The 25,624-nt window shown below is 40.9% G+C and overlaps 1 protein-coding gene across 2 annotated transcripts in view; it reads right to left on the reverse strand.

Moving 5' to 3' along the window:
- Positions 1-5,578: 5,578 nt before the first annotated feature.
- LOC149315804 (microtubule cross-linking factor 2-like) overlaps positions 5,579-25,624 on the reverse strand; it is a 115,822-nt gene continuing 95,776 nt past the window's right edge. For both annotated transcript variants that reach the window (XM_089514128.1, XM_089514129.1), the window contains exons 12-15: positions 25,284-25,355; positions 23,684-23,754; positions 19,106-20,546; positions 5,579-17,671 (exon numbers count right to left, since the gene is read on the reverse strand). In XM_089514128.1, coding sequence (XP_089370254.1) covers positions 17,522-17,671; positions 19,106-20,546; positions 23,684-23,754; positions 25,284-25,355 — 1,734 coding nt within the window. In that variant the 3' untranslated portion in view covers positions 5,579-17,521. The remainder of the gene's footprint in view (positions 17,672-19,105; positions 20,547-23,683; positions 23,755-25,283; positions 25,356-25,624) is intronic.

Raw genomic sequence — 25,624 nt, forward strand, 5'->3', positions numbered from 1 at the left:
GTAAACTACAAAACCGCAGCTTCAAATTACAATGCAATTCAAATTACATGTTTGCCATGATCAATGGAAATATATTTTCAAAGCAGCTGCCACAAGGAGGATGTCCATGCAGGATGCCTCAGACTCTCGCATTCCTATTCTGCCAGTTGCTTGGTATGTCATTTGTAGGAACGGCTTGCCCTTTGCAATATATAATTTCCTTTGCTTTCATTTCTTGGTCTTTGGGTTATATCAAGGTCACAGTTCAAGCTTTATTCACCGTCTATGCTTCCTGGGGAGAGCCAACATAATGTAGGGGTTGGAGTGTTGGAGTATGACTCTGGAGACTGGGGTTCGAATCCTCAGTCACAGGTGAAGTAGGGAAATAACAGAGAGATTGTGAATAGGAGGAGGGAATGCAGGGATGGATTCTGTCCAAGCTTTCATGGTAAAGCTGGGTTTTAAAGAGTAATTTGGAAGTAATAAAACAGACTGCAGAGAACCAGCATGGCGGGGTGGTTTGAGCATTGGCCTATAACTGGAGACCAGGGTTTGAATCCCTACTGGCTGAGCTTAACACTCTCTCAGCCTTAGAGGAAGGCAAGGGCAAGCTCTCTCTGAACAAGTTCTGTCAAGAAGAGTCCAGCTTCACACTGCAGAAATGAAGCAGTTCGACACCACCTTAATGTTCATGGCTTAATGTTATGGAATTCTGGGATTTGTCATTTGGTTTTTTGACAGGGAAGACTAAATATCTCACAAAACTTTTAAAAAAAAAAATCCCAGAATTTCATAACACTGAGTCATGACAGTTAATGTGGTGTCAAACTGCTTAGTTTCTGCAGTGTGGATGCACCCCTAATGTTGCCATAAGTGAGAAAACAATGGAAGTCACAAAAGAACAATGCTTCATAGGAACTGAAACTCCCACTCAGTCGCAGAGTTCATTAGCAAGATTTGTAAAATAAAAGCAAAACATTTGAGTAAGGATGGGTGTCCACATTTGCACATTTCTGATCTAAGTATACAATCAGGACAAGTCTTAGATTTTATTTTATTTTTTCCTACACCAGGTGAGTGTAATGCCCTACATTTTCCATGAATGTCCTACATTTTGTGGTGCCTTGTCCTCCTTCACAGTTATGACGTCTGGTCACCCTGGCTGCCCATATTTCCTTGAGACAAAAACAAGACATTGGGATGGCAAAAATGGGATGGGGTTATGTAATATTCCATGTTCATGAAAAAGTAAGGCGATAACAAAAGTTTGATTACATGGACATATTGAGCTAACAATTACTCCTCAGTGACAGAAGAACTCACACAAAAATTTAGGTAGACATAATGGGGGACTGTATTTCACCACGAAAGAATCATTAATATTTCTCCGATGAAGTAATCTTCTGCAACAAACTTCGGTCTTTCAACACCTTATCATAAAACTTCTCACACTCCATGACATTTTTTTTTTTTTTGACAACCACAATTCCAAACAGGGATCTTCAAACTATTTTTTGCAACGTAACAGGGAATTTTTCTTGAAAATGGAACAAAATTGACTTTTATATTAAAATGATGGGATAGTCTGAAAATATGGGGGGCTTGGGAACCCAGTACTATTAAAACAGTATGGATGATCAGCCTACTGCAAAGTGAAAGATGAGAAACAGGGCCATTTCATCATTCCATCTAGCTCTTTTTTCCCTGAAACTCTTTCTATTGGAGTTGGTCATTGTAAGATTTAGTCACTGTCCAATAATTGCTGAGTAGTTGGGCTTGTTTTCCTCTTCCATTTGTCCTTCTGTTTTGTGCCTTTTAGATTTTGAACCAACACATGGAAACTGTCTTGTTTTTAATTGGCCTTTGATGGAGCCTTTTCAGGTAAAAGAGTGGATTAAAATGCTTGAAACAAAGGAATACTACAGTGACAACCAGGCTCTTAATTGCTCCTTCCAGAATGTCCCTTCTCTCCTCCAGCAGAGTATAAATCCTGGCATAGAGTAATTCTGGCTAAATGAGGATATTCTGGACTACTGGCTTGGATCCGAAAGGATCTGTCACAAACATTCATTCGGTGAAGCTTGACACATTCACAAATTGAACCTTTTAGACTATGACTCTGGAGGCCAGGGTTCGATTCCCAGCTCAGCCATGAAACCCATTGGGTGACCTTGTGTGAGTCACATGCTCTCGGCCTCAGGGGAAGGCAATGGCAAACCCCCTCTGAACAAATCTGGCTAAAAAAAAACCCAGGATGGGTTCACCATAGGGTCGCCAGAAGTTGGAAATGTCTTGAAGACACACAACACACCCATCAGCTCACTCTCATCAAAACGATTTGAATATCATGCCAAACGTGAGCTTTTTCTATAGTGATAGTGACCCTGTTGGCCATAAGCAGGGTCAGGTCAGGAGTTACTCACACTATTGGTCTCTTCCAACTCTACCATTCTATATCATATTGTTGTTTGTTGTGACTCTAAACCAGAATGAGTGTATGCACTGGCCATTATTATTTTATTTTCATTTTCATTTTTTGCAACATGGGCACCATGTCCATCATCAAAGTGCAGCGAGGCAAGCTGGTGGGCATAAAGACCCCATTCTCTCTGACCAGGCTGCCCTATGCATCTCTGCATTATTTCTTCTCTGCTGCACACTTACCATGCGACACCTTTTCAATTCTGTCAACCCTCCACATTTGTTTTCATTGCACTGAGCTCCTCAAAACAATCACCATCATCTCCATGGAAACAGATTTTGTGGCTTCTATGGAAACAGGAGCGAAGGAGGAATGGAAGATGGGGGAGAGCCAGAATCCCTGCAGAGTTGTAGTTTTTAAAATTGCTCTCCCACCCACTGGGTTGGCTGAAGTCAGAATGAATTGATGGGGTGGTGCCACCGATCCTCATCCTGTACTTACTCCTAATCATAAGTGTAGCCTGGCCCATTTACGTGAGGATGCTAAAGACTTATAAGTATCCCACCCGTCCCCTCCTTTCTGCCTTCTCCCTGCACCTTTTTGTGTTATTCTCTCCAATGTGGGAGGGTTTCCTCATGCTGGCTGCTTGAATATTGGTGGAATGTCAGTACCAAATTGTAGATCTCTTTGTCAATATACCATGGGGAACAGGTGTTTTTCTTAAATTGTTTCCTGGGGATGCACCTTAAAGGAATGCTCAGCACAGAGCTACAGTCTTCATCCAGGGCATGATGGTAGATGTGTCGGATGTCATCAAGCAAAACTTGTTTTGTTTTGGTTTGTGGGTTTTTTTTTGTTTTTGTTTTGTTTTTGTTTTGGTATTTTAATGCTGTATTCTAGAAGGGCCAGGTCAGTTGTAAAGGCAACCAGCCTAGGAACTAAAACTGCTACTGTTGTTGTTGTGTCTTTTTAAGTCATTTCCAACTTATGACAAACCTATTATTTTCTTGATAGTATTTATTCAAAGGTCTACCACCGGCTTCTTAGAGGCTGAGAGAGAGTGACTTGGCAAGGAAGCTGCTTTGGGTCTCGGCCTGGGAAAAAGGCAGCTCATAAAATAAACAAATAAATAAATAAGGTCAGCCAGGTGGGTTCCTGTGGCTAAGCAGGGTTTCGAACTCTGGTCTCTGAGTCCTGGGGCTTGTCTACATGATTAAAATACTCCTTATTCTATTTTAATAGAATGTGATCCCTCCATGGGTGATTTGGAAGAATTCAGGTAGGTGTGTGTGTGTGTGTGTGTGTGTGTGTGTGTGTGTGAGAGAGAGAGAGAGAGAGAGAGAGAGAAACACCTCAAACTCCTCAGAAAAAAAGGAAACATCATGTTTTACCAAAGTATCCATGGATAACTGCCTTTGAGTTAACCCCTCCTCATGGCAGCCCTGTGGATGAAACATCTCCAAGCCCCCTACCCTCCACTGCTCTGGTTAGATCATGTAAATTCAGGCCCATAACCTCCTGTTTGAGTCTAACTATCTGCTGTGCAGTCATACTGAGGAGGGAGCTAGCTTGTTTTCTGCTGCTTCAGAGAACAGGACCCAGAGCAATGGATGCAAGCTCCAGGAAAAGAGATTCCACCTCAACATTAGGAGGAACTTCCTGACAGTAAGGGCTGTTTGACAATGGAACACACTCCTTCCTCGGAGTGTAGTGGAACCTCCTTCCTTGGAAGTCTTTAAGCAGAGGCTGGATGGCCATCTGTCGGGGATGCTTTGAGAGTTCCTGCATGGCATGGGGGTTGGACTGGATGGCCCTTGTGGTGTCTTCCAATTCTAGGATTCTATGATAATTGTATTTTCTAATGAATAATGCTTTCTCGTGATGTGGCCCAAGTATGACAGCTTTAATTTGATCATCTTGGCTTCCAGGGAGAGTTCAGGCTTGATCTGTTCAAGGACCTATTTGTTTTCTTCTGGACTGTCTACTGTATTGTCAAGCACTCTTCTGCAGCACCACATTTCAAATGTGGCATATTAGGTCCCCTCCACTTGGCCAATACTAAGAAACATTGAACTAATTTGTGAATAGGTTACATGCCTCGTACCAGTTGTTTCTCCCCCTACAGCCAGTCATGTTGTAAATATCCCAGGGTTTTATGGCTTGTTGGAGGTGTGGGCAGGGTTTCCTTCTGTTCCTGTCCTCCTCCATGCAATATCAGTCAAACACTCAGCATGAAGCAAAGGCAATGGATCCTGATGTATTTAGAAGAATTACCCCTGTAAATACTGGGATCTCCAAGCATTTGTTTTTTAAACCACCACCTCCCTTGGGTTACAGAAAGCTCTGCTTGATCCCAGAAATTCACTGGGAATAAATTGGAACAGGAAGTACCTGGTTTTTTGCCAGTCTGAATAAACCCTTAAATAGGCAACAAAGCAGATTAATCTCTTCCTACACAAGCAAACTTCTATTTTTTTGTAACTTCATCCACTAACCCACTCAATTGGAAGGATGTAACCACACACATATTTTAAAACGTGACAGATATCCTTGTTTTTATTTTTACCTTTTATAACCCTTCTGTGACTGACAATAAAAGAAAGTGTCTACAAACCCTGTTTGGAGGAAATGGGGTGTGTGGGGGGGGTCACAATGTGACATTTCTTAAATCTGAAAGTAACATGTACAGTAATTATAATAGTTTGTTTCCTACTGCAGCAGAACCTCATATTTCCACATCTACAATTCTTTGCAAATACTGATGAAGCACACTTTCTCCCATCATAGCCTCATCTACTTTGATTCTCTGGGGCCAAAATACAAAGACCACTGCTTTGTACATCAGAAATCATTAGTATGTTGCAGCTCCTACTTTCTGAACACATATTTTTAAAAGGCATATGTTGTCATTCTAAATGATTAAGACACCAAACAATATTAAAACAATTAAAAATATATATTTTTTGAAAGGCATTCATGTAGGTGAACTTGGTTCTGTATGACCTTGTGTTTTCTTCCCCAATGGATCATAACTATGACATTTGAATAATTTTGCAAAACAAAATCTAAATCCTTCCCATGTGGTAAAAAGAGGAGTGAATAATGAAGGAGGGCAATAGTTGTCAGACTGGAGGTTCAAGGCAACTGTGTAATGGTAACTTAAGTAAGATGACAACATGGAGGCAACATTTTTAATAATTTTTTAAAATTACTCTTTCAACAGATTTAGATTCTCATTTTCTACAACAATTCAGTGTAAAAAGCCCAAAGACAATATACAAGTGTTTCAGAATTTGGAGTTAAAAAAACAAAAACAAATCCAGCCTGGGGGCATTGTGTGACTTCTATGATTAATTCCATTTGTCTTTTACCAGAGGAAATCATTTCAAAGTAATTGAGCAGACAAAACATTTCAAATAAAAGATGGGGGGATAGCCCCTCCCACAAATCCCCTTGCCATTACAATGGTAAGAGATGCTCCAATCCACAGTGAATATTTACAAACCTCTTGGCATGGGAAGGCATTGACTGGGCACAGGACTGCTGTGTTCTCAGATTGTCAATGGAAAATTAGGAGAATGTGCAATCACTTGAGGGAGCAATTCAAATGTCTATACAGAATTCAGGAATATTATTCAGTAAAAAATGTTCTGATGTAAGAGCCATCAAAACACTGTGTCTTACTCTGTTTGTGGTCTCTTCCAATTCTATGATTCTATGAAAGAAGATGCTGTCTTAAAAAAAAGGTATTAGGATCATCACAGTCTTTTCTTACAGCAGAGACATCCCCATTGTTTCCAGAACTGTATAATTAAATGTCTCTTATCTCCTCTTAAAAAAAGGGTGGTGGTGGTGATGAAATAGCAACATGGACTACATCAGCTTGAGTGTATGTGTAATCATGTTCATAGCAAATTTTACATGTACACACACACTCTTCACACTTGATGGGGGCACACATATTGTACTCTTTTATGCAGATACATTCCAGTTTTGTTCTCAACATTCAGCCTTATCTGCTAACACTGATTATGAGAATGGGGCTGTTCAGGGAGACGTGGGTGTCTGATTACCTCCTACATGGAGAATATAAACAATGGACCCTTGACAGTGGTGAAAAGCATAACAACATATCCCTTTGTACATCGGAAATGCATAATAAATGCTCCCCCCTCACATGACTGCACAGCAGTGACTAATATGGATGAATGTCAAACAACCTTACTGTGAAATGACATTAGTGTACTATATATATTACTTTGACCATGGTTTGGGGCCAGAATTTGAGGAAAGATAGGTAATAATGATGTATGTGGAAGAGAATAGCACGTGGTATTGATAAGAAGTCTCTTTGAAATTTCTTGGGAAAATGTACAGTATATGATGCCATTACAAGCTCACCCCAGAGAGACAGCAGTATCCAGAGGACAAACAGATGGTGGTGTGCATGCATGGGTGTAAGACTACACACCAAGTTACAGTAGAAGTTCCTCTGTATGTGTTCACTATCCATGAAACTGAAGAAGCTTCAGAAGAGCAGTAACGGAATGACAAAGCAAACGAGGAATGCTCAGGATCTGAACAAGGCAACTAGTATGGGCTGAAAGAAATCTGGGAAGCAATATAGAATAATGTCAGTAAGGATGAAGCCAGGTCAATGGGAAAGCACAGGGGGAAACAAAGACCAGATAATGAAGAAACACCTCCAAATGCATGGAAGAAGGTGCCACATGAGAAAGTAAGGAGATAGTGGAGATGATGGGAAGCCATGAGATAAAGGAGAATAAACACACAATTAACCTGGGCATGAAAAAAGATAAAAGAAATACAGATGTGAGGAGCCATGAGGAGTGAGCAAGATGAGTGACTCAAGAAGAAAGTCAAACCCCAAAAGCAAAGGAGAAATGTGGGGATATATGAGAAAGGAGTGGGGATATTTTCAGAGTAAAAATACATAAATAGAAAAGCAGCGGAAAGAGACAATGAAAGCATGGATTAGTGCCCATGATGCCATGTGATTGGATTGGAGAGCATCACTGGATTGCATTGGAGATCCTAGAATCATAACAGGAAGACGAGGAAGCACAAAGACAGTTTCTGATGAAAGTGAGAAAACCAGTTGGAACAGGTGGCAAAGAAACCATGTGCAATGCACAGAGTTTAGCAGAGGACAGAAGTAGTAATTAGGTTCAAGGAAGACATAAAGAAATGTTTAAAGGAGATGGGGAAGCACAATGTACTCTCCGAGTATGCAAAGTAACCAAGGTAGCCACAAAGTGCTGAAAGTGGAAATGACAACAAGCCAAAGCAAGTAATGTGACATGGAAACAGATAAGCCCAATAGGAAGTGGATTACACAGAGATCTTCATGAGGGCAGGAAGAGGAAAAGGCAAGAGATTATGCTATTAGTAGAAAATGAAAGGACACACCAGCAGCATGTGGCCATTATCTAGAATCATACATGTAATACCAAGAACTTTGGCTGGAGATCAAGAAAGAATGGTGGAAGGCATATGATGTAGACATGGAAGAAAATGTTCAAGAATGAACAACAGGCCCAAAAGGCAGAAGAAAAGAACAGCAAAAGTTACAGAGAAAAGGGGCACTGGAATAACAAAGGGGTGAAGATGGCAAAACATGGGAAACTGTTGTTTCAGCACCAGTTCAGCAGGATTTGGAGACAAGAAAGTGATACATTAAAACTGGGTAAGTAAAACAGCAAGCCCAAAAAAGTGCATGTGAAGTAAAAATTCAACATATGAAGAGCTGAGATTACAGGGACCAGTAAATTACGTTGGAGAAATGTAACATGACTCTGCTCCCACTTGAAACTATAGAATTCCTTCTGTTCAGCAAATGATACAACTCCTTGCCTATATTCTTTTAGGGAATGGAGATGGCTGTAATTGGAGTTCACCCACTGCCAAGATATACAGGGGCACCATGATAAACTGGGAGCACCTGTTGTCACTTGGTTCCCATTGATTAAAACAGAGGGGGTGGTTTCCCTGTGAAATTCAGACAGCAGCTGTGAGAGCTCCAGGAAGTACCAGTAGGAGGCAGAAAGCCTGGGGCACATTCTCCTTGCAAGGGCTATATTGGACTTATGCTAAATAACAGGGCATAATGCTGATGTGTAGCGAGAAAGAGGGCAAAACCTTGTGCAATTTCCAACTCCAAAAATCAGCAGGGAAATACTGGTCCATCAAGCCAGCCAGTCCCTTAATCAACAAGAAGTGATTGCTTTACCACACATTCTGCCTGAGGCTTGTTGCTGCTCATGTATATAGCACTTAAAACTATGGTTTCTCATCATGGGTGAACAGTTATCCATTTACAGTATTTCACACTTGTTTGTCTTATCTTTTAGCACATTATATCTCTCCAAGACCAATTTGATTAGAAATATAGCAGGGTGAGGGAAGATGAACGCATGCAATATTATGATTCCATTATATGTCACCTTCATATTTGGAAAAGATGTCAAGTGTGTACACTTCCAGACATTCATTTCTGAGGTGGCAAAGATCTCACACTGTGAATTGGACAGAAGTTACTTTTTTGTACTACCATTTCCAGAATCATCAAGCCTGTATGGACAATTGGCCATGTGGGTGGTTCTGAGTAGTCCAGAAAAATAAACTTTTCAGGCTTTAGAATTGTCTGCCTCTTTCAGGTGGGAAGCTGTGCATGTGTGAAGAGTTCCTATGATGATAGGCAAAGAGAAAAGATCTTATTGTACCAGAAAGCATCTTCCAAAATTAAGCCTTCTTCCTGATCCATTTCAGAACAAGAGCTTTGCTGGAACACATTATTAAATATCTAGGGCAATTAGATACTAATGAGAAACCCATGAACTGAGTATGAAAACAACAGCCTTCTCTTACTATTATCTCTCACCCCCAGTATTCAGAGGAAAAAGCCTCTAAACTTAGTTTAAATTCATGCCTAATGCCCACTGATATTCCTCGGAGTGTAGTGAAATCTCCCTCCTTGGAGGTCTTTAAACAGCGGCTGGATGGCCATCTGTCGGGGATGCTTTGATTTGGATTTCCTGCATGGCAGGGGGTTGGACTGGATGGCCCTTGCAGTCTCTTCCAACTCTATTATTCTGATTCTATGATTTCATTAATCTAATTGCCTTGAATATCTAAACCAGAAGTCAACCCATTATACTGAGCCAAATAATTATAGTGTATTGTGTTAAAGTTTCATTTTCTTATGAGAGATGTTTCAGATTAAGTCTCCTTTCTGGTGAGTGAAGAAGTGGCTAAGATATTGTGGGAGAACTATATCAGCTCAGAAACAAACAGAAGTGTGACTCTCTAGAATCTGAGAGGCAGAAAAGGGCAGGTACAGCTTTGGCAGACAATCTTGTGATCCCCCTTCCTGCTGACAAAAGTGTAAGGTACAAATATATGTAATGAAGCTGATCCCATACCAACCTCTGACCCCAATAGGTTCACTCAAAACATCCAACAGTTTTCCTGGGAAGGTGCTTCAAATCCTTATTTGGCCTTCTAATACCATCACCACTTTGGAAGAAAAGCAGGAAGACTGGTGAGCAGGGAAGTATTTATTAAAATATTTATGCCCAACCGTACATCAGGGGAATATCAGCTGATACAGAAAGAGTCAAGTACCATTCACCTCCCCTTCCGTGCTCAAAATTCTATCCTGCAGAGATTGCTTTTCATAAGAATAAATCCACTGTGGGTTTGTTATTCACAATGTAGTTTGAAATTAGTACTTGGGGCTCTCTACTTTCCAACCCCTTCCTCTAGGTATTCCTGTCAGAATCATGAAAATGAGGAACGAATGGTGGTCAGGTTGACTAAACTGACCTAGCCATACAGCTCACTATATTTTACAGTACTCTTGCACATTTGTGCGATGAAAGGAAGCTGTAGGCTGAGAACTATGTGGGATGCACAGGAATGGAGAAAGATTAGCACCTTCACAGACAGGAAGCTTTCTTTATAGACTAGGGAAATGGAAAATAGGACATGACTGACTTAGCCCTTTGTGTAGGTGGAAAGCTTAACAGTTGAATTAGCTCATGTTGAAATTTGATAAAACCATTTTTATTTTTATTTAGAATAGCCAGCCCTGTGGGGACAATGTGCAACACAGCCTTCTTCTTTTTTTCAGAGCCTGATCTTCCAAAGCATTTTGTGAAAAATCTGTAGGCTGTGCAAGTCCATCTCATAATGTGCTCAGTCCCAAGCCTTCCACCAACTCTGCCAAGGTAAAACTCAACTGTTGCAAGCGCTGAGACCTCCTGAGGATTGGAGCATTATTGGCAAAGAGGATGCTGTAGGAAACCTTGCCAAAGGCATAACACTGCTATTTGTTAATAATAAAATGTCTCATTAACTCCATACGCAGAAATATCTAACATAGTTATTTACAGAGTAAGACAAACTTTAAGAATATACAAATAATTAAAAGGCATTTGTAACAATGAAAAAAAAACCCTCACACAATCCAAATGTAAAAGACTCTAAAAAAAGTTCCCAATGAAAATGCTAAAAACAATCCCAAAAGGAGGTATTTACATCAAGAGTTAGCAAACATGTTTATCCCCCAATCCCTGCCCACCCTGTTTTACAAGCTCATGCAAGAAATAGAAAGGGGCTGACCCAGAAAAGCTGTCCAGCCCAGAGCTGGGGAACATTTAAGCTGCCAGGATCTGTTTTGCATTCTGTTCTTCCAATGAGAGCAAGCCCAGCCTCTGCCCAATTATGTACATGGCAGATGACAGGAAGAAGGGCTAGACAGAGCATATCTCTGTTTCCCTGGCAAAGTAAGGCGCTTGGTGGTGGAAGTGCAGCCTAGTTGCTACAAGCCACTTGTTTGCTAGTGGCAACTGAAACACTCACACAGTGGGTATAGACTGAATACAGGGCCACAGATGGGATATTTGTACATATTTTTCTGGCTTGTCAAATTGGAACAGCTCAGTTACTTAAGGACAACTTGCAGCAGTTCACTGGGATTAAAGCTAAACAAGATGCAAAGAGTATCTTGTGAGACTATTAGCAGTCTTGAGACCATGAGATTGCCATGTGCTTGCTGCAGCTTCTATCTGATTTAATTCCCCATGTCTTTAACCCATTGTTTCCCATTGGTTGTACATTTTTCTGGTTTCGACTTTCAACACATCATCAAGAATCAGCTACGTCTCTTTAAATGTGCTTGCATGTAGGAGGAATAATGCCTAGGTTTCCAATTCTCTGCAGTCAATTTATGGATATGAGAGGCATGTGGGCTTTCACCAGCAAAAGCAATGAAAGTAACAAAGGAACTCACTCTTAAAAGAATCCTGGAAATATAATGCTGGCTTCTTTTTCTTTCCTGTATTAAACAAAGCATGTTTATTTGCATAACTACCCATATCCACCAAAAGCGATACTGATTTTATTGATGACAGTCTGAAGGCAATTAGTAGTTTTGGTTCATAAGGTTCTGCAACTCCTTCAGTCTTCAGTTTCTACCGTGCTCTCATGCAAATACAACAAGCACAGCCACAGACTGTCATACAAGGACAGCACCAGCTGCAGCTGTACCTGCAATCCCATAATCTAGGGAGTATTTTTATCTCAGATACCTGCCTCCCTACCTTCAAATATAGTATCAGTATTTAAGTATTTAAGGAAACCTCTTTGAAAGGTAATCAAGGATCTAAAATTAGAATGATTAGTCCACTCCTTGGTCTCAACAATGCCTTTTACTGCATCAAAATAGGGAGGGGAGGGGGGAGAGATGTTTTCAATTAGCAACCACAAGGCTTCACCTTAACTCCATGGGCTAGCTAAATTCTAAAGGAGTAGTAGTAGAGTTCAGTTAACTTGATCACCTGTAGTGTGGGTTTTGTTTTGTAAAACCTTCTAAGTGTCTGACAAAAGCTATGCAAAGGGGCCCCAGAAATTCCATTCTAAAAATATCTGAGAGTCCTGTTATGACCCTTGGCTAATTTGACCCACTTCACAGAGCTGTTGTGAGAATGGGGGTGCAGGAAGAGAGCCACGCATGCTGTTTTCAGCTCACTGAAAGAAAGGCAAGATATAAATATAGCTAATAATAAACAAGCTAAAGCAGGCAGGGTGGGGATATCACCTGACCCAATTTGCTTATTTTTAATTCTGGTCAGAGAAATCTGGGCTGAAAATGCTATAGGCACAAAAAATGTCAGATTTCCCCATGTCTTTTTCCATGCCTCTTCAGCTGGAATCCTACGCATGCCTGCTCAGAATTAAGCAATGTGGGTGTATTATCTTTGAAGAAATACATCTCCTAAATAATTTTCCTTGTTAGAAATGGCAACATGGGACTTTGGTTGGAAACAGGAATGTAATGGACATGCACTGGAGAACATGAGAGGCCACAAGAGGAGGAATTGCCTGTTACTTGTCAAGAGAACAATATGCAAGGAAATCCCTCATACAGACCCAGAGGCAGTGAAGACTGGTGGTTCCAATGTCAATGAGTCAACATCTAGGATAGCAGCTTCAAAGTTCAACTAAAATTTACATCAGATCCATCACTGCTGATATTGGTGCCAAGAGCCTCCTCTGTCCAGAGAAATCAGTCATATATGATTTTATGAACAGCTTCTTAGTCTCTATTAATATTTTTGTAAAGAAATGACAGAACTAAACACTGTAGAAAATTGAAGAAGAGGTCTAAAGAAGATGGAACATATTTCCTATGTGTTCTTCTTAAGTAGTATTAGCAATGTCCCAGTGGTAGTAGTGAGAAATACAACAATTTCATTCTTCTAGCTATTGGGGGATGGGGGGGGGGGCTCTACCACACCCTTCTCCAACCTGGCAACCTACAGACAAGTTGGAGTACAATGTACAGCATCCAGAGCCAGCGTAGCCAATGGCCATAATGGGAATTGTAACCCAACATATTTGGACGGCATTAGGTTGAAGGAAGCTGCTCTAGACCACAAAATGCTTCAACCCCCAATTCTTAGTGCTTCCATTTTGGGTTTAATATGGCTAGAGATAAAATGAATATTCAAAGCCCAGTGCTTGACTGTTATGAAATAAAAAGCAGCATTTTTTTTCCAGGAATGCAAATAAATTTTCCAAATAGCTTCCAGACATAAAAATGAATATATGTTTGAAGATGTATTAAAAATCAGGTGAGTAGGGGCTGGATCTTCGGATGCCAGCATACATGAATACATCAAGTGTTTTGCCTGTTCTTTGCTCCTCTCAAAGACTAGAAATTACAAAATAAACTAGGTAAAATAAGCATATAAATTTCACTTCATTCATATGTTGCAAAATTTGGCATAGCTTGTTGGAGAATTTCAGTTTCTCTTTTAATTCTATGATCTTTTTAACAATAAGAATGTCACAAAGTTTGCAAAAAAAAGTCAGATAATTTTCTTGGTGGCGAGTTGTGATTTTCATTAACAGGACATCTCAGACATTTTAACTGCAACAGTATTAATTATTTAGTTAATTCACTGAGGTGGAAACTCCTAAATTATATGACTCAAATGACCAAAACTATTTCACATTAATAAGAAATTAAAATTACAATTTCTGAGACATAAATTCAACAGTGTACTGAAGATCAGGCAAAACTAACAGAAGGGAGACAGTCAAGAAGAAGACTGTTCACTGCAGCAGTATATAAACTTTAGAAATTCTGCCTCCATGTTTATTTCAAGGCTTTGCAAAGTTTTACTGTGATATCAGTACTCAAGGAGGCCAGAAAGTAAATTCAAACGATTCCAAATTAATGAAGAGGCAGCTAATACTCCAGAGAACAGAATGAGAATTCAAAAAGCTTTAACAGATTGGAATGCTGGGGCAAAACTGATAAATCTAATTTCAACAGCAGTAAGTATAGCAGAGAAAATGAAATGCACAAACATAGGATAACATCTGGCTTAACAACAAAATGAATGAAAAGAATTTAGGGGTAAACCATAAACTAAACATGAGTGAATGGTTTGATGGGGCAGCTCCAAAAATCCATTCAATTTGAATTCCATTCAAATCAAAATAAGTATAGTATCCAGGCTAAGGATAGTAGTACTACCACTTTGTTCTGCTTTGGCCAGACCTAACCTCAAATACTACATACAGTTCTTTGCATTACAAGCCAAGAAGGATCTTGACAAGATGGAACATGCCCAGAAGAGGGCAACCAACCTGATAAAAGGTCTCAAAATCAAGCTATATTAGGAACACCTTAGAGGCCTTGGTATGCCCAGAGACTCCACTTAAACATTAGGAAGAATTTCTTGACTGTAAGAACTGTTTGACAGTGTGATAGACTGCCTCAGAGGGTGGTGGACACTCCTTTGGAAGTCATTAAACAGAAGCTAGATAGCTATCTCTTGGGAGTACCTAAATTATGTATTCCTGCATGGCAGGGATTGAACTATATGACTCTTGTAGTCCCTTCCAACTCTATGATTCTATAAATCCTAACTGTAGACATGATGATGACAAGCTGTATTGTAGTAACAATGCCATCTGAATCTTTTATATTTATATCAGTGAATTTCTACCACATTTTTACTCAAGAATGTTCCTCCCTGATCCTCTTAGGACTGGTGTGCACATTAAAAAAAAAAGAAATCCATGTTTTATACTGCTCATACCAGTTAAGAATGCAAATGAAATTGTGTGATACAGACTCTCTGACTTCTAAAAGTAGAAATATCAGGGAGAGTGCTAAAGTCTAGACTTCTCCTTGAAGGGGAGTAGAGGTGGGGATCTGAGAGCCAAATTCAATTTCAAAGAAGTTTTCAGGGCCTGCCTTTCAGTACAGGACAGGCCAAAGGGTGGAACCAAAAATACCAGTATCTTTTAGCTTAAAGTTCTCGCTGAATAATCTAATTCTTAGGAGACTTAGAATGGTACAAAAGCTGGGAACCCTTCCAAAGATGGTATCATGGGAAGATAAAATGGCCATCTGCAGGACCCAAGGAGTGCCAGATTCAGTCCCTGGACTTGAAATTCCTCAGCCTGATGTAAAAACTTTTGTACATTGGGATGGGGTGGGGTGGGGTATTAATTTAAGAAAACAAGCAAGCAAGCATGGAGAAGTGTTTAAATTTCTGATCTCCACACTGTATTCTGAAATAGTACAGTCCAAAGAGGACTACCTCTCTTTGAAAGCTTCTTCCAAAGAAGCTAGTGTATAATCTGATTTGTGCTCTACCTAATGATGGAAATATGCACAATAGGCAGTATGTGATGTTCATTTGACCAGATGACTTCTTGTTGTTCTCTGTAGGTGACCCAGCATTATCTAAATTAGGGGTGGGCAGAGTATATCCTTCCAGATGTTTCTAGACTGCAGCTCCCATAATTCCTCACACTATTGGCTATGTTGGTTAGAGTTACATGGGAATTGCAGTTCTCAGTAACTTTGACCATCACTGCCTAGATCTCCTAACTTGCTAATTTCCCTGGCAACACAAGAAGAAATTTTCAGTGAATAGACAGGTCCTTTTGCACATGTTCTGAAAGTTGTCCATATGAGCAGACAGTGCCATAACACTGGGAGCTGAAGGGTCACCAACTCAACAGACAACTGTGTTGACTGACTGGAATTATCAGAGCACAGACTGCAACAAGAGAGCATGACATGGGAGAAGCTGCTCTGAGATGTGAAGCTTGGCATACAAATCTTCCAAGAATCTGGAATGTTCAGCACTAGAAAGGTAGCACCTCTTCTACCTATTCATTATCTCCCTGATATTTTTACTCCAGAGCCACTGAATATGCTGGCTAGGATTTTGAAAAAAGATTTTTGAAAGCTCTGGACCTGTGATTCTTCACAGTAGCCAGTAGCCATTTCCCCCTAAAAGTAATCATCCTCAATCATTCTCAATCAGTTGGTCACAATGTTTCTGAGGTTCCCAGTAAATAAAACAATAGATGTAATTCTCCTTAAGCTTTAGCTCTGGTTACTGGCTGTGTGGAGGCCAGGGAGAAGAGAAAATGAGACTAACATGAAGGATTTTTCATTCCCACTCTGTGAACTCCCTGAGTTCAACTGTACCATGCCCTGACACAACAAAGCAGTAATTGTTCCAAGTTATGAAGATGACATCAGTGCCCTAAAAAGGGAACACCAGCTCTATTTAAGCCTTTTGGTAACAATGGGAAGTTTGATGAAAGTGGATAGGAAGACAACACAGGCCATGCAGACATTGCTTTGCCTCCTGCAGTTGACTGGTAGAAATTCTAGTGCAATACAGTGACCTTGTTTTATCAAGAGCTGACACAACTGATGCTATCACTCCCACAGGCCTATACAATGAGACAGTATGTAAGCACAGAGCATAGTGGCTCCACAAGCTGGGGACATCAGTGGAAAACTATCCTTGCAAATGTGGTTACAAGTCAAAATCAGCTGTTTCCAACTGACTTGTACAAAACTGCCTAGGGAGCACATGTTACGGTATTATTTCCTTAACAAAGATTTGGTAACACCCTCCCTCCCCAATCCTTTCTCCCTCCTTCTCTATGTACAACAGAGTGAGAGCCTAACTGGGCAATGGGCAATCATTGAGTAAAACTGTTGTTCAGGGGTCTTTAAGGATCTGGAACAAGCTCACTGTTGTTTTCCTTTCCTTCAGACCAAAGCAGGAGGGCATGGCCAAGCAACTTCACAGCATTTCCCAATGCCTCTGTGATACCTATTACAAAGGAGAGATGCTCCTCCTCATACTGCAAAACACACATACACACACACACATATATGCGTGCGCACACACCCAATGCTATGAAAACAGCACAGACCACTTCACTAGACTCTGGCAGCTCTTGGAGATCATGTTCCCACAGAAGGTGGGCAAAAGGACAGAAAGGTTTCCAGTGAAAAGAAACCATACCTCCATAACAAGACTCCCATTCTGTCCCCTAGCTACACAGCACAGCCTCTGTGTTGTAGCTATCCTTGCTGAGCTAAGACAAGACCAGAGCTGCTGCACGGTACAGCTCTGAGTATCTAAGACCAGAGCCCCTCAGCTGGGATGGGCTCAGATACAGCCAGTCCTGTAGGTGCTGAAGGGACTGGAGGCTCCAGGGCAGAGTTGTTCTTCCATCAGGACAGCAGTTAAGTGTAGCCACTTTTCACTCACTTGGGGACCCTGCTTTTTCTTCCATCCGGCTGCTGTCGGAGGGGTGCAACTTGCATTTGGAAGGGGAGTGGCGGACAGCAGACCGTGATGGCCGAGCAAAGCAGGAGGTCAGTGACTGGGAGCTGCAGTCACAGGCAACATCCTACAAAGGGAAAAAGGTGACAAAGTGAAAGAAGAATGGTCAGTGGAGAATAGCTGTGGTCTGGCTAAGTGGGTATATAAAAACACTGCTGAAGGGGGAGTAAATAGCCAGTAACAGAATACTAATAACACAGGTAGCATGGAGTGCCAATTCATTGCTGTACTTTACTTCTCTAGTGATCCAGCTGGATCCTCTAGCCTTCCTGGTTTCTATTGTTCAGGAAAATTTCTGTATCTACATGTTAGCTACTCATGTTAAAGAATAGGCTAAGAGCATAAGACCTAAAATTTCTCCTCAGGAACAAATTTTTTTGCATTGTCCTAAGGCAGTGGTTCTCAAATGGTGGGGTGGATCATCAAAGGGGGGGGGGGGAGACTTGGAGGCTCTGATCCCTCTTCCTACACCTCCCAAACTTTTGTATGAGTAAAATTTACCTATGCATTGAGTTGAAGATTGAATTTACTTAAACAAAACTGTTAATTTCAATACTATTATAAAATGTTAAAATATGAATATACATGAATGTGCAAATGAAAATATGAACATGAAATAAACAAAATATTATATTGACATACTACATCAAGTGGGGGTGTAATTTCTGTATGTAGATGTAAAGGGGGACAGTGGCATCACTAGGGGGTGCAGCCCAGAAAAGGGGTGACACCCGGCTGAGCACCCCCACTCTCCTGCTGTGCACTATCTACTCACAATGTGAAGCAGCAAGTTTGGGGGACATCCTTTAAGCCCCACTTCCTGTGACATCCCAGGCAGGGGCGCTACTGAAGGGAGATCCCAAGGGTAAACAGTTTGAATACTAGTGCCTTAAGGCATATTGCTATCTCTCCCTCTAACCCTAGTCCCAAATCTAAAATAAGGATATAGTAATAGCCCTACCTGACAAGGAGACATTGTAATTAGAAGCAACACAGGCAATGCTCTTGGCTTAGATTCAACCTTCTATCTTCTTCTATATTATTTAATGTTTTCACATGCCTTAATTTTACAATTCATCTAGCAGATCTTTACAATCTTCCTGAAACTTTATTACCAAAGCAGAAGCTGCAAAAATCAGGATGAGTGGCTGTTGAAGTCAACACTGCATTTTCTACAAGTAAACCCTGATCTGGAAAAAGGGAGAATGTACAGTGTGTGTTCCTATTTTCAATACCCATCTTAGCCCTGTCCAGTGAGAATAGGACTTTTGCCAAAGGCCTTCCTATCAGATTTTATCACCAAATCTATTTGGATATTCTTCTAAAAGATAGGCAGTAGCCACTATGGAAGTTCTCAACATCTTGGCCTCTGGCCCCTCCAACATTCTGAAGATAGAAAGTAGTTTAACTAAGAAATGTTGTGATATGTTTTGGCTCACAGAAAGATCTAACAGGTGGTCAGAGGAGGTTAATCTAAGGCCTTAAAGTAAACTAGTATTACCTCATTGGCAATAGCAGCAGAGATGATGTCTGGCTCTTTTAAGGCTCTGTCCTTGCCACCTTGGTTTGGAATTGACAGCTTTGGTTCTTCACTGCAGCTCTGCTTCAAGGGTTTTTTGTCAAGGACCTTGGAGGTGTTTTCAAACTGCTGGGGCACAGCTGTGGATGAATTATCTGATTTTTTGCTGCTGCTGTCTATACCAACTAGGTCTTTCTTCTCAAGAGCCAAAGTGGGGCTTTGAGTTCTTCCACACACGTTTCGGAAAAACTCTTGGACAATTCCATACTTAGGAGCTTCTGGCTTTGCTTTGCTTTCCTGACATCCTGGCTTCCAAATGGACTCAGTGCTCCCAGAATGTTCTACCACATTGAATAAGCTGGACAGGCCATCATTGATGTTGCTGAGAACTGGACTGTCTCTGGTTGTGGTGGACCGAGCCCAAGCAGACCCATTTTGCTTACTCTGATGGAGGTTCCAAAGACTTCGGTCTTTGGAGTTGTCCAGCTTAGAAGATGATCTTCTTTGGAGTTTGGGGGAACCATACTTGGGGGAGCAACAAGGCCGTTCAATCCTAGAGTGGACTTTGTCTAAAGACGTAGAGATCTGCTTGCTGCGTACAGACATAAGGGAAGAACTTCGTGGGGACCAACTCTTGCTGCTGTGGATGCTGCCTCTGGGCATGTCTGTCTGCAAACCAATGCTAACAGTCTGGATAGTTTGGGTACCAACGCTGGTTAACCCCACAGTCTGGCTAGAAGTGCTCTTAATCTTCCTCTCCAGAGAGCTGGAGCGGATAGCTTGCCGAACACAGTTGGTGATCTCCTTCATGTCATCACTCATATTGCCAGAGATTTCAAGGTCATGCAAGGAGGGTGGCAATCTGGGGACAGGAGGCACCACTTTCTCACTCACAGTACCACTATCCAGCAGCTCGCGGTGTTGCTTGGAGAAGTTGCAAAGCCACTGGCTGTATATGCTCTCTGAGTTATCTGACTCTTCTTTGGGCTTGGCCATTGTGAACAGGAAACCAGGCTCAACCATTGTCTTCCCCTCTCTATTATGGACCAGGGGTGGTTCCAGTCTGCGAACCACTGGGGGACTATAGTATATGCGAATCCCAGTCTTGTCTGGGGCTGTATAGCTCCTCTGCATATGCTTTTGAGTCTGGTCCTGGAAAGAGAAGCTGCTTGTCTGAGTGCAGTCACATGCTGAGACATCCAGCTTCTCTGTGGTCAGGGTCTCAGAGGGAAGTCGTTCACTGTTCGCATAGGCACAGTTTTGGGGGGTGAGCCCTGTAGAGTCCTTTAATGTGGCAGGCAACACCTGTGTAGCAGTAGGCCCCTTCTTGCTCCGACCATTATCAGAACTGGTTTTGCCAGGAAGGTAAGGCGAACACTCAAGCAAGCTTTCGAATTCAGACATTGAGGAAACTGACTTTGTCCTAGGTGAAAAGAGAAGGGAGTGAGTATAACACATAGTAGTGGAGGTGGCTTATGTTTACTTCCTGGTTCTGGCCTTCTTAAGTAAAAGTTTCTATCCCCTTGCTGGGCTGTATCTATTTTTCTGATTGTCAGTACAGGCCAATCTGCCTGTTACTTTCAAATTCAAGTACTAAGATACCTAGGAAAATAGGGAAAACATGATGGAAAACCTGACTTGATTAATGTTAATATGGACATAGGACAAATTGTTGTATGGAATTTGAAGAACTGCTTCAGTTGTCCTTGAAGTTTAGTAAGCAAAGCTGGAATCTGAATAGGCTGGCATTACTAGTGTACCTCAGGTTAACAAAGGCTGCATCTGCACTGTAGAAATAATGCCGTTTGACAACGCCATGGCTTAATGAGATAGAATACTGGAACCTGTAGTTTGTTGTAGCACCAGAGCTCTCTTGACAGAATTAGCTAAATATCTCACAAATCTAGAAATCTCAGAATTTCATAGCATTGAGCTATGGCAGTTTATTTCTTCAGTGCAGATAAAGCCCTAGTAGGCATGTTCCTGGGCTTTATTTCTTAATTTTCTGTTAAAGTCAAAATAACTATAAAAGAATAGGCAGGGGTCCTACACCACAGAAAAGAAGAGCAGTTCAATATGTTTCAGCAAACACCTTATTCAAAATTATGTAGTGGTGGTGGTGGTGGCTGTATGCCTCAAATGTGAAAGTAAACAACCAGGTCAGGTAAGCCTTGCTTAAGTAAATTACAGTATTTTAAACCTTCTACAGACTACTTGAAAGCTTCCAGGGATGATTTTTTAATCTCTCTCACTATCTTCTATTTTTCTTAAGATTTCCCTTTGATGGCCAAATTTATAGATCTGTATTACTTTAACAGGCATATGCTACAGTTGGTTCAATTAGACCAGAATCCCAATCTTTCCCAAATCAAGCTTTACTGCATTGTATACTACAGATATACCTCCTCATCCATACACTGAACACTTTTGCTTCCCCAGCCCTCTTTCACTATCCTCCCAATGCTTATGCTGTTAAAATTTTATAGCAAGAAAAAGGACAAGGAAGAAAAGGTGAGCTGGAAAAGTTAAAACAGGCGGGATACAGACCACCCATAAAGGGTTCTACTTGCTGCGCATTTGTGACGCCGCAGTGCGCCAATGGCACACTTGCAGTGTCACAATGACGCTGGGACATGTGGGCGCTAAGCGTCTGTCGTGTCAAAATGGCGGCGCCCGTGTGTACAGGATGCCACCATTTTGATGCCCTCGTCACAGCTAGGGGTGAGGCCAGTACAGGCGGTGCTCGGCCAACCTCTAGCACGTGACGGGGGCGCACTTTAGGCCTGTCTGGAGAGGACCATAAACTTTGTAAAAAGGAGTTTCTTTGTTAGAGGCTTTGTTAACTGATATAAAGATTTGTGTCTTTTTAGATTGTATGCCGTTTGGCAGGTTTTACTTTTACTTTTGTTGTTGGTTTACTATGTAAAGCGCTGTGCAAACTTTACAGTGCTGTATAAATAAATGTTAATAATAATAATAATAATAATAATAATAAGACAGCATAACCATTTGTGTCTTTTTGCCATCTTCCCCACTATTATCCATACAAGTATGAACAGTACATATTAGGAACTTGAATCTTTGATCCACAATAGATGAACGCAAGCATAAGGCTATGTATTGATAAAACAAAACTGAGAGTAACTATAGTACAGTTCAATTAAAGTTAATATATCTGTATATAGGGAGCCAGATTAACTACATGGAGTACAAGAATGCAATATTCTTATTAGCTACAACTCTTCCAAGCCTTATTCTTAGATTCTCATAATGTCTAACAGTCATATCTCCATGAACTGCTGTGAAGTTCCAGAGGAGAGGTAGTGTCCCCTATATACAGAAAGAAAAGGATTTAATGAAACACTTCCATTTACACTAACTACCACCTTTGGGAATTTGTTGGGTACTCTTTTGCTCATGGCCAGGTTGGATCAATCCACTACCAATTTCAAAGTTGCCCTAAATCAACTACCTGGGACACAATGAAAACTACTGGCCGGCACTAGTGTTAAAAAGTGCTAAAGGGCACTAGTGTTAAAAAGACAACATCTCCCCGTTTAGTAAGGAGGGGGATTGTACTATAGTTTGTGTAGAAGCATCTCTTTAAGGAATACAGGCAGCCTGCCCTTGAATTTGCTATTGAAAAGTTAGTCAATTTGACTACGAAAACTGTTATATTCCTCCAAGGAAAGACTGCCTGACATTCGCACTGCTCTTTTCATCACCAATCAAACTGTTTTCCATTTTCTCAGGCATTTTAAGTATTTTGGTATGGTATTGTCAGTATTCAAAATCTAGCTCATCTGGTCCCTGCACTGACAGTTAATTCTTGCATCTGATTGTTTTAGTTTCTGCATCCATATTGTATGCTGTGTCAGCATACTGTATTTCAATGTTTTTATTATGATTAAGTATTATTACCACTTTAGTCTTTTAAATTGCCCAGAGGTTCGGTACACACGAGTGGCAAAACACCACCCCTCTTTGCTGCGTAGCTATGCAGCAGCATCCACACGAGACTGCACAGATGCGCACTCAAAAAGGAGCTGCTCTAGGCGGCTCCTTTTTTGTGCTGTCATAAGGGCTTCAATGCAGTGCTATGACGCTGCTTCTGCTGACAGGTGTCTGTACAGAGCACCACAGCTGCGAAGCTGTGGCACCTGCTGTGTGGATGGGCGTGCGCACTTGTGACATCATTAGCGCTGGGCGCATCTGGACACCCAGCCCTATTGAGCCCTAATATCATCTAATCGTACCCATCTATACTGGGCCAGAGAAATCTATTTATGAGGTACATGGGTAAGTAAGTAAATGTTGAATTTTCCAGCCAATTATAAAGCTGAGTTGTAATTTCAGGTACAGCCAACTAAACCAGATGTGTACACAGAAGAAGCCAATGTTGCTGCATCCCAGGATCTGTGTGTACATCTGACTCTAATTATGAAGTATAGGTAAAGGAGCCTACTGACAATTTTAACCGGTTTGGAGATGAGCTGAAAGAGGAACAAAGGGTATGAACTGGACAGTAGTACTTTGCAAGCAGTGGTTAACACATCTCACCGTTTTAAGTTGCTTGCTTTCATGTCCACTTCAGAAACAGTTTCTTTGTCAGTGATTTTCTCATTGAGGGTCTGAAAGAACATCAGAGAGGCCTTTATCATCAGCTGTGCTCCATAACATTATGACAGGCCTAGATGAACTCAGGTAACAGGACAGGAATGTCAGTTCCACATGCGTATCTAAGTTTTGATTTTATTTGCACTTAAGTGGCAAAAGAAATTGTAATTATAAGCACAGAATTTCACTCCTGCCTCTGATTCTCACAGTAGACACAAAGAACCAAAAGCTATGATACTTTAGTTGAGTCCAGGCACTAATAACACTTGCCAAAGAGAGAGGATACCAGTAGGGAATGGAATCTGTGGCCTTCCAGATGTTAGTGAATTTCAACTCCCATCAGCTCCAGAAAGCAGAGTCAATGAATGGCACAACGACATCTGGATGTCACAGGTTCCCCACTCCTACTGTAGGCTTTTAAAAAATATTCGTAAGGTCTTATCTTTCAGCTATTGAATTCAACTCTCCCCAGGGTCAAACCAAGTGTGATCCCATAACACAGCAAACAGTTGCAGAGAAAAAAGCAGGTATGGAAGCTTCAATATGGATCAGGACTTTAATAGGGAACGGAAGAAACAGGTGCTTTAATACTTTGCCTTGTGCTTTGGTCTCAATTCAAATTAAGACACACACATATAAACATGCTAGCTGTTTGCATAAAGAGAAAAGCACCAATTGGCTTTACTCTTTTGCAAAGGATTTTGCTCCAATTATACTTTCAGTAAAAAGGAATTATAGTGCTTGTGTGCTCAGAATTTGCTTGCCAAAAACTTCTGTGCCTTTAATTTTAGACACATACAATAGGTACTGCACTCAGCACAAGCTAGAGACAGAGAGATGCACCTGTTGAATTTCTGTTTTAACTTCTACTATATTTAATAAATTCTTCCAGAACATGGCCACATAGCCCAAAAAACCCACAAAAAACTAATACCATATTTATTTATTTTATGGGATTTATGTCTCACCTTTCACTCAAAATGGGATTCAAGGTGGCATAGAGCCCCTTTCAAAAAAGCCTTTTCCTGATCCCCTCACCTTAGGCGAGAGGGGAGGTATAACACTTAAATCTGGAAACAGAGGTGTAACCAGCCCATCCATGATTCCATCTACCTCTGTAGGAAGTTACTTTCTTGCATTATTACATTAACAACAATCATTAAGGACATGCTTTTTTGCATTAGAAACAGGACCGACCTAAGTGTTGGGTCCAACAACTGCAAGTCAAAGGTCATAAGCATGACAGATGGTCATTCCCTCCTGTTTGTTCCCAGCACAATTCTAGAGTTTCTGTCTACCTGCCCTTATTTCATAGATTGTAATGACATTTTTATACCTGTTTTTATAATTGATTGAGTAATTTGATATATTGTAGAAAAATGTAATTATTGTAATGCTGATTTTATCTGTTGTGCTCCCGCCTTGATCCATGGGGAGAGGCGGGAAATATAAATAAAGATTTTATTATTATTGTTTATTTCTGTCCCAAGACTGACTACTCTTGCCTCCAACTTAGGTTAAGATCCATTTTTGTCCTGCTTACCTCTTTCCAGCTACTACCATGCTTCTCCATTTCAGAGTTTTTCAGAGCCCATCGGTCAGTTCCCTTCTGCAGCTAGAAGGCAGCATATAAAAGAAAATTTGTAATTCAAGTGCAATAGGTCTACATGAAAGGGTTGATTTGTCCTCAGAGTGTCATTGATACAAAAAGAAAATGTATTTATTTCAATTGTTAATGAATACATTGCAAGGTTCAGATGCCTGCAGGGATCTCCCACTGGTACAGCAATATCAGGTGATTATTGGTTGTCCCTTGGAGGACCCACATATTTCTGGCAGCTGTATTATTCTAAAAATCAATCTGTACTACAAAAATTATCCTAG

This window comes from Sceloporus occidentalis, unplaced genomic scaffold, assembly GCF_023333645.1.
Source record: "Sceloporus occidentalis isolate IW3139 unplaced genomic scaffold, rSceOcc1.0.p SCAF_3, whole genome shotgun sequence".
Classification (NCBI taxonomy): domain Eukaryota; kingdom Metazoa; phylum Chordata; class Lepidosauria; order Squamata; family Phrynosomatidae; genus Sceloporus; species Sceloporus occidentalis.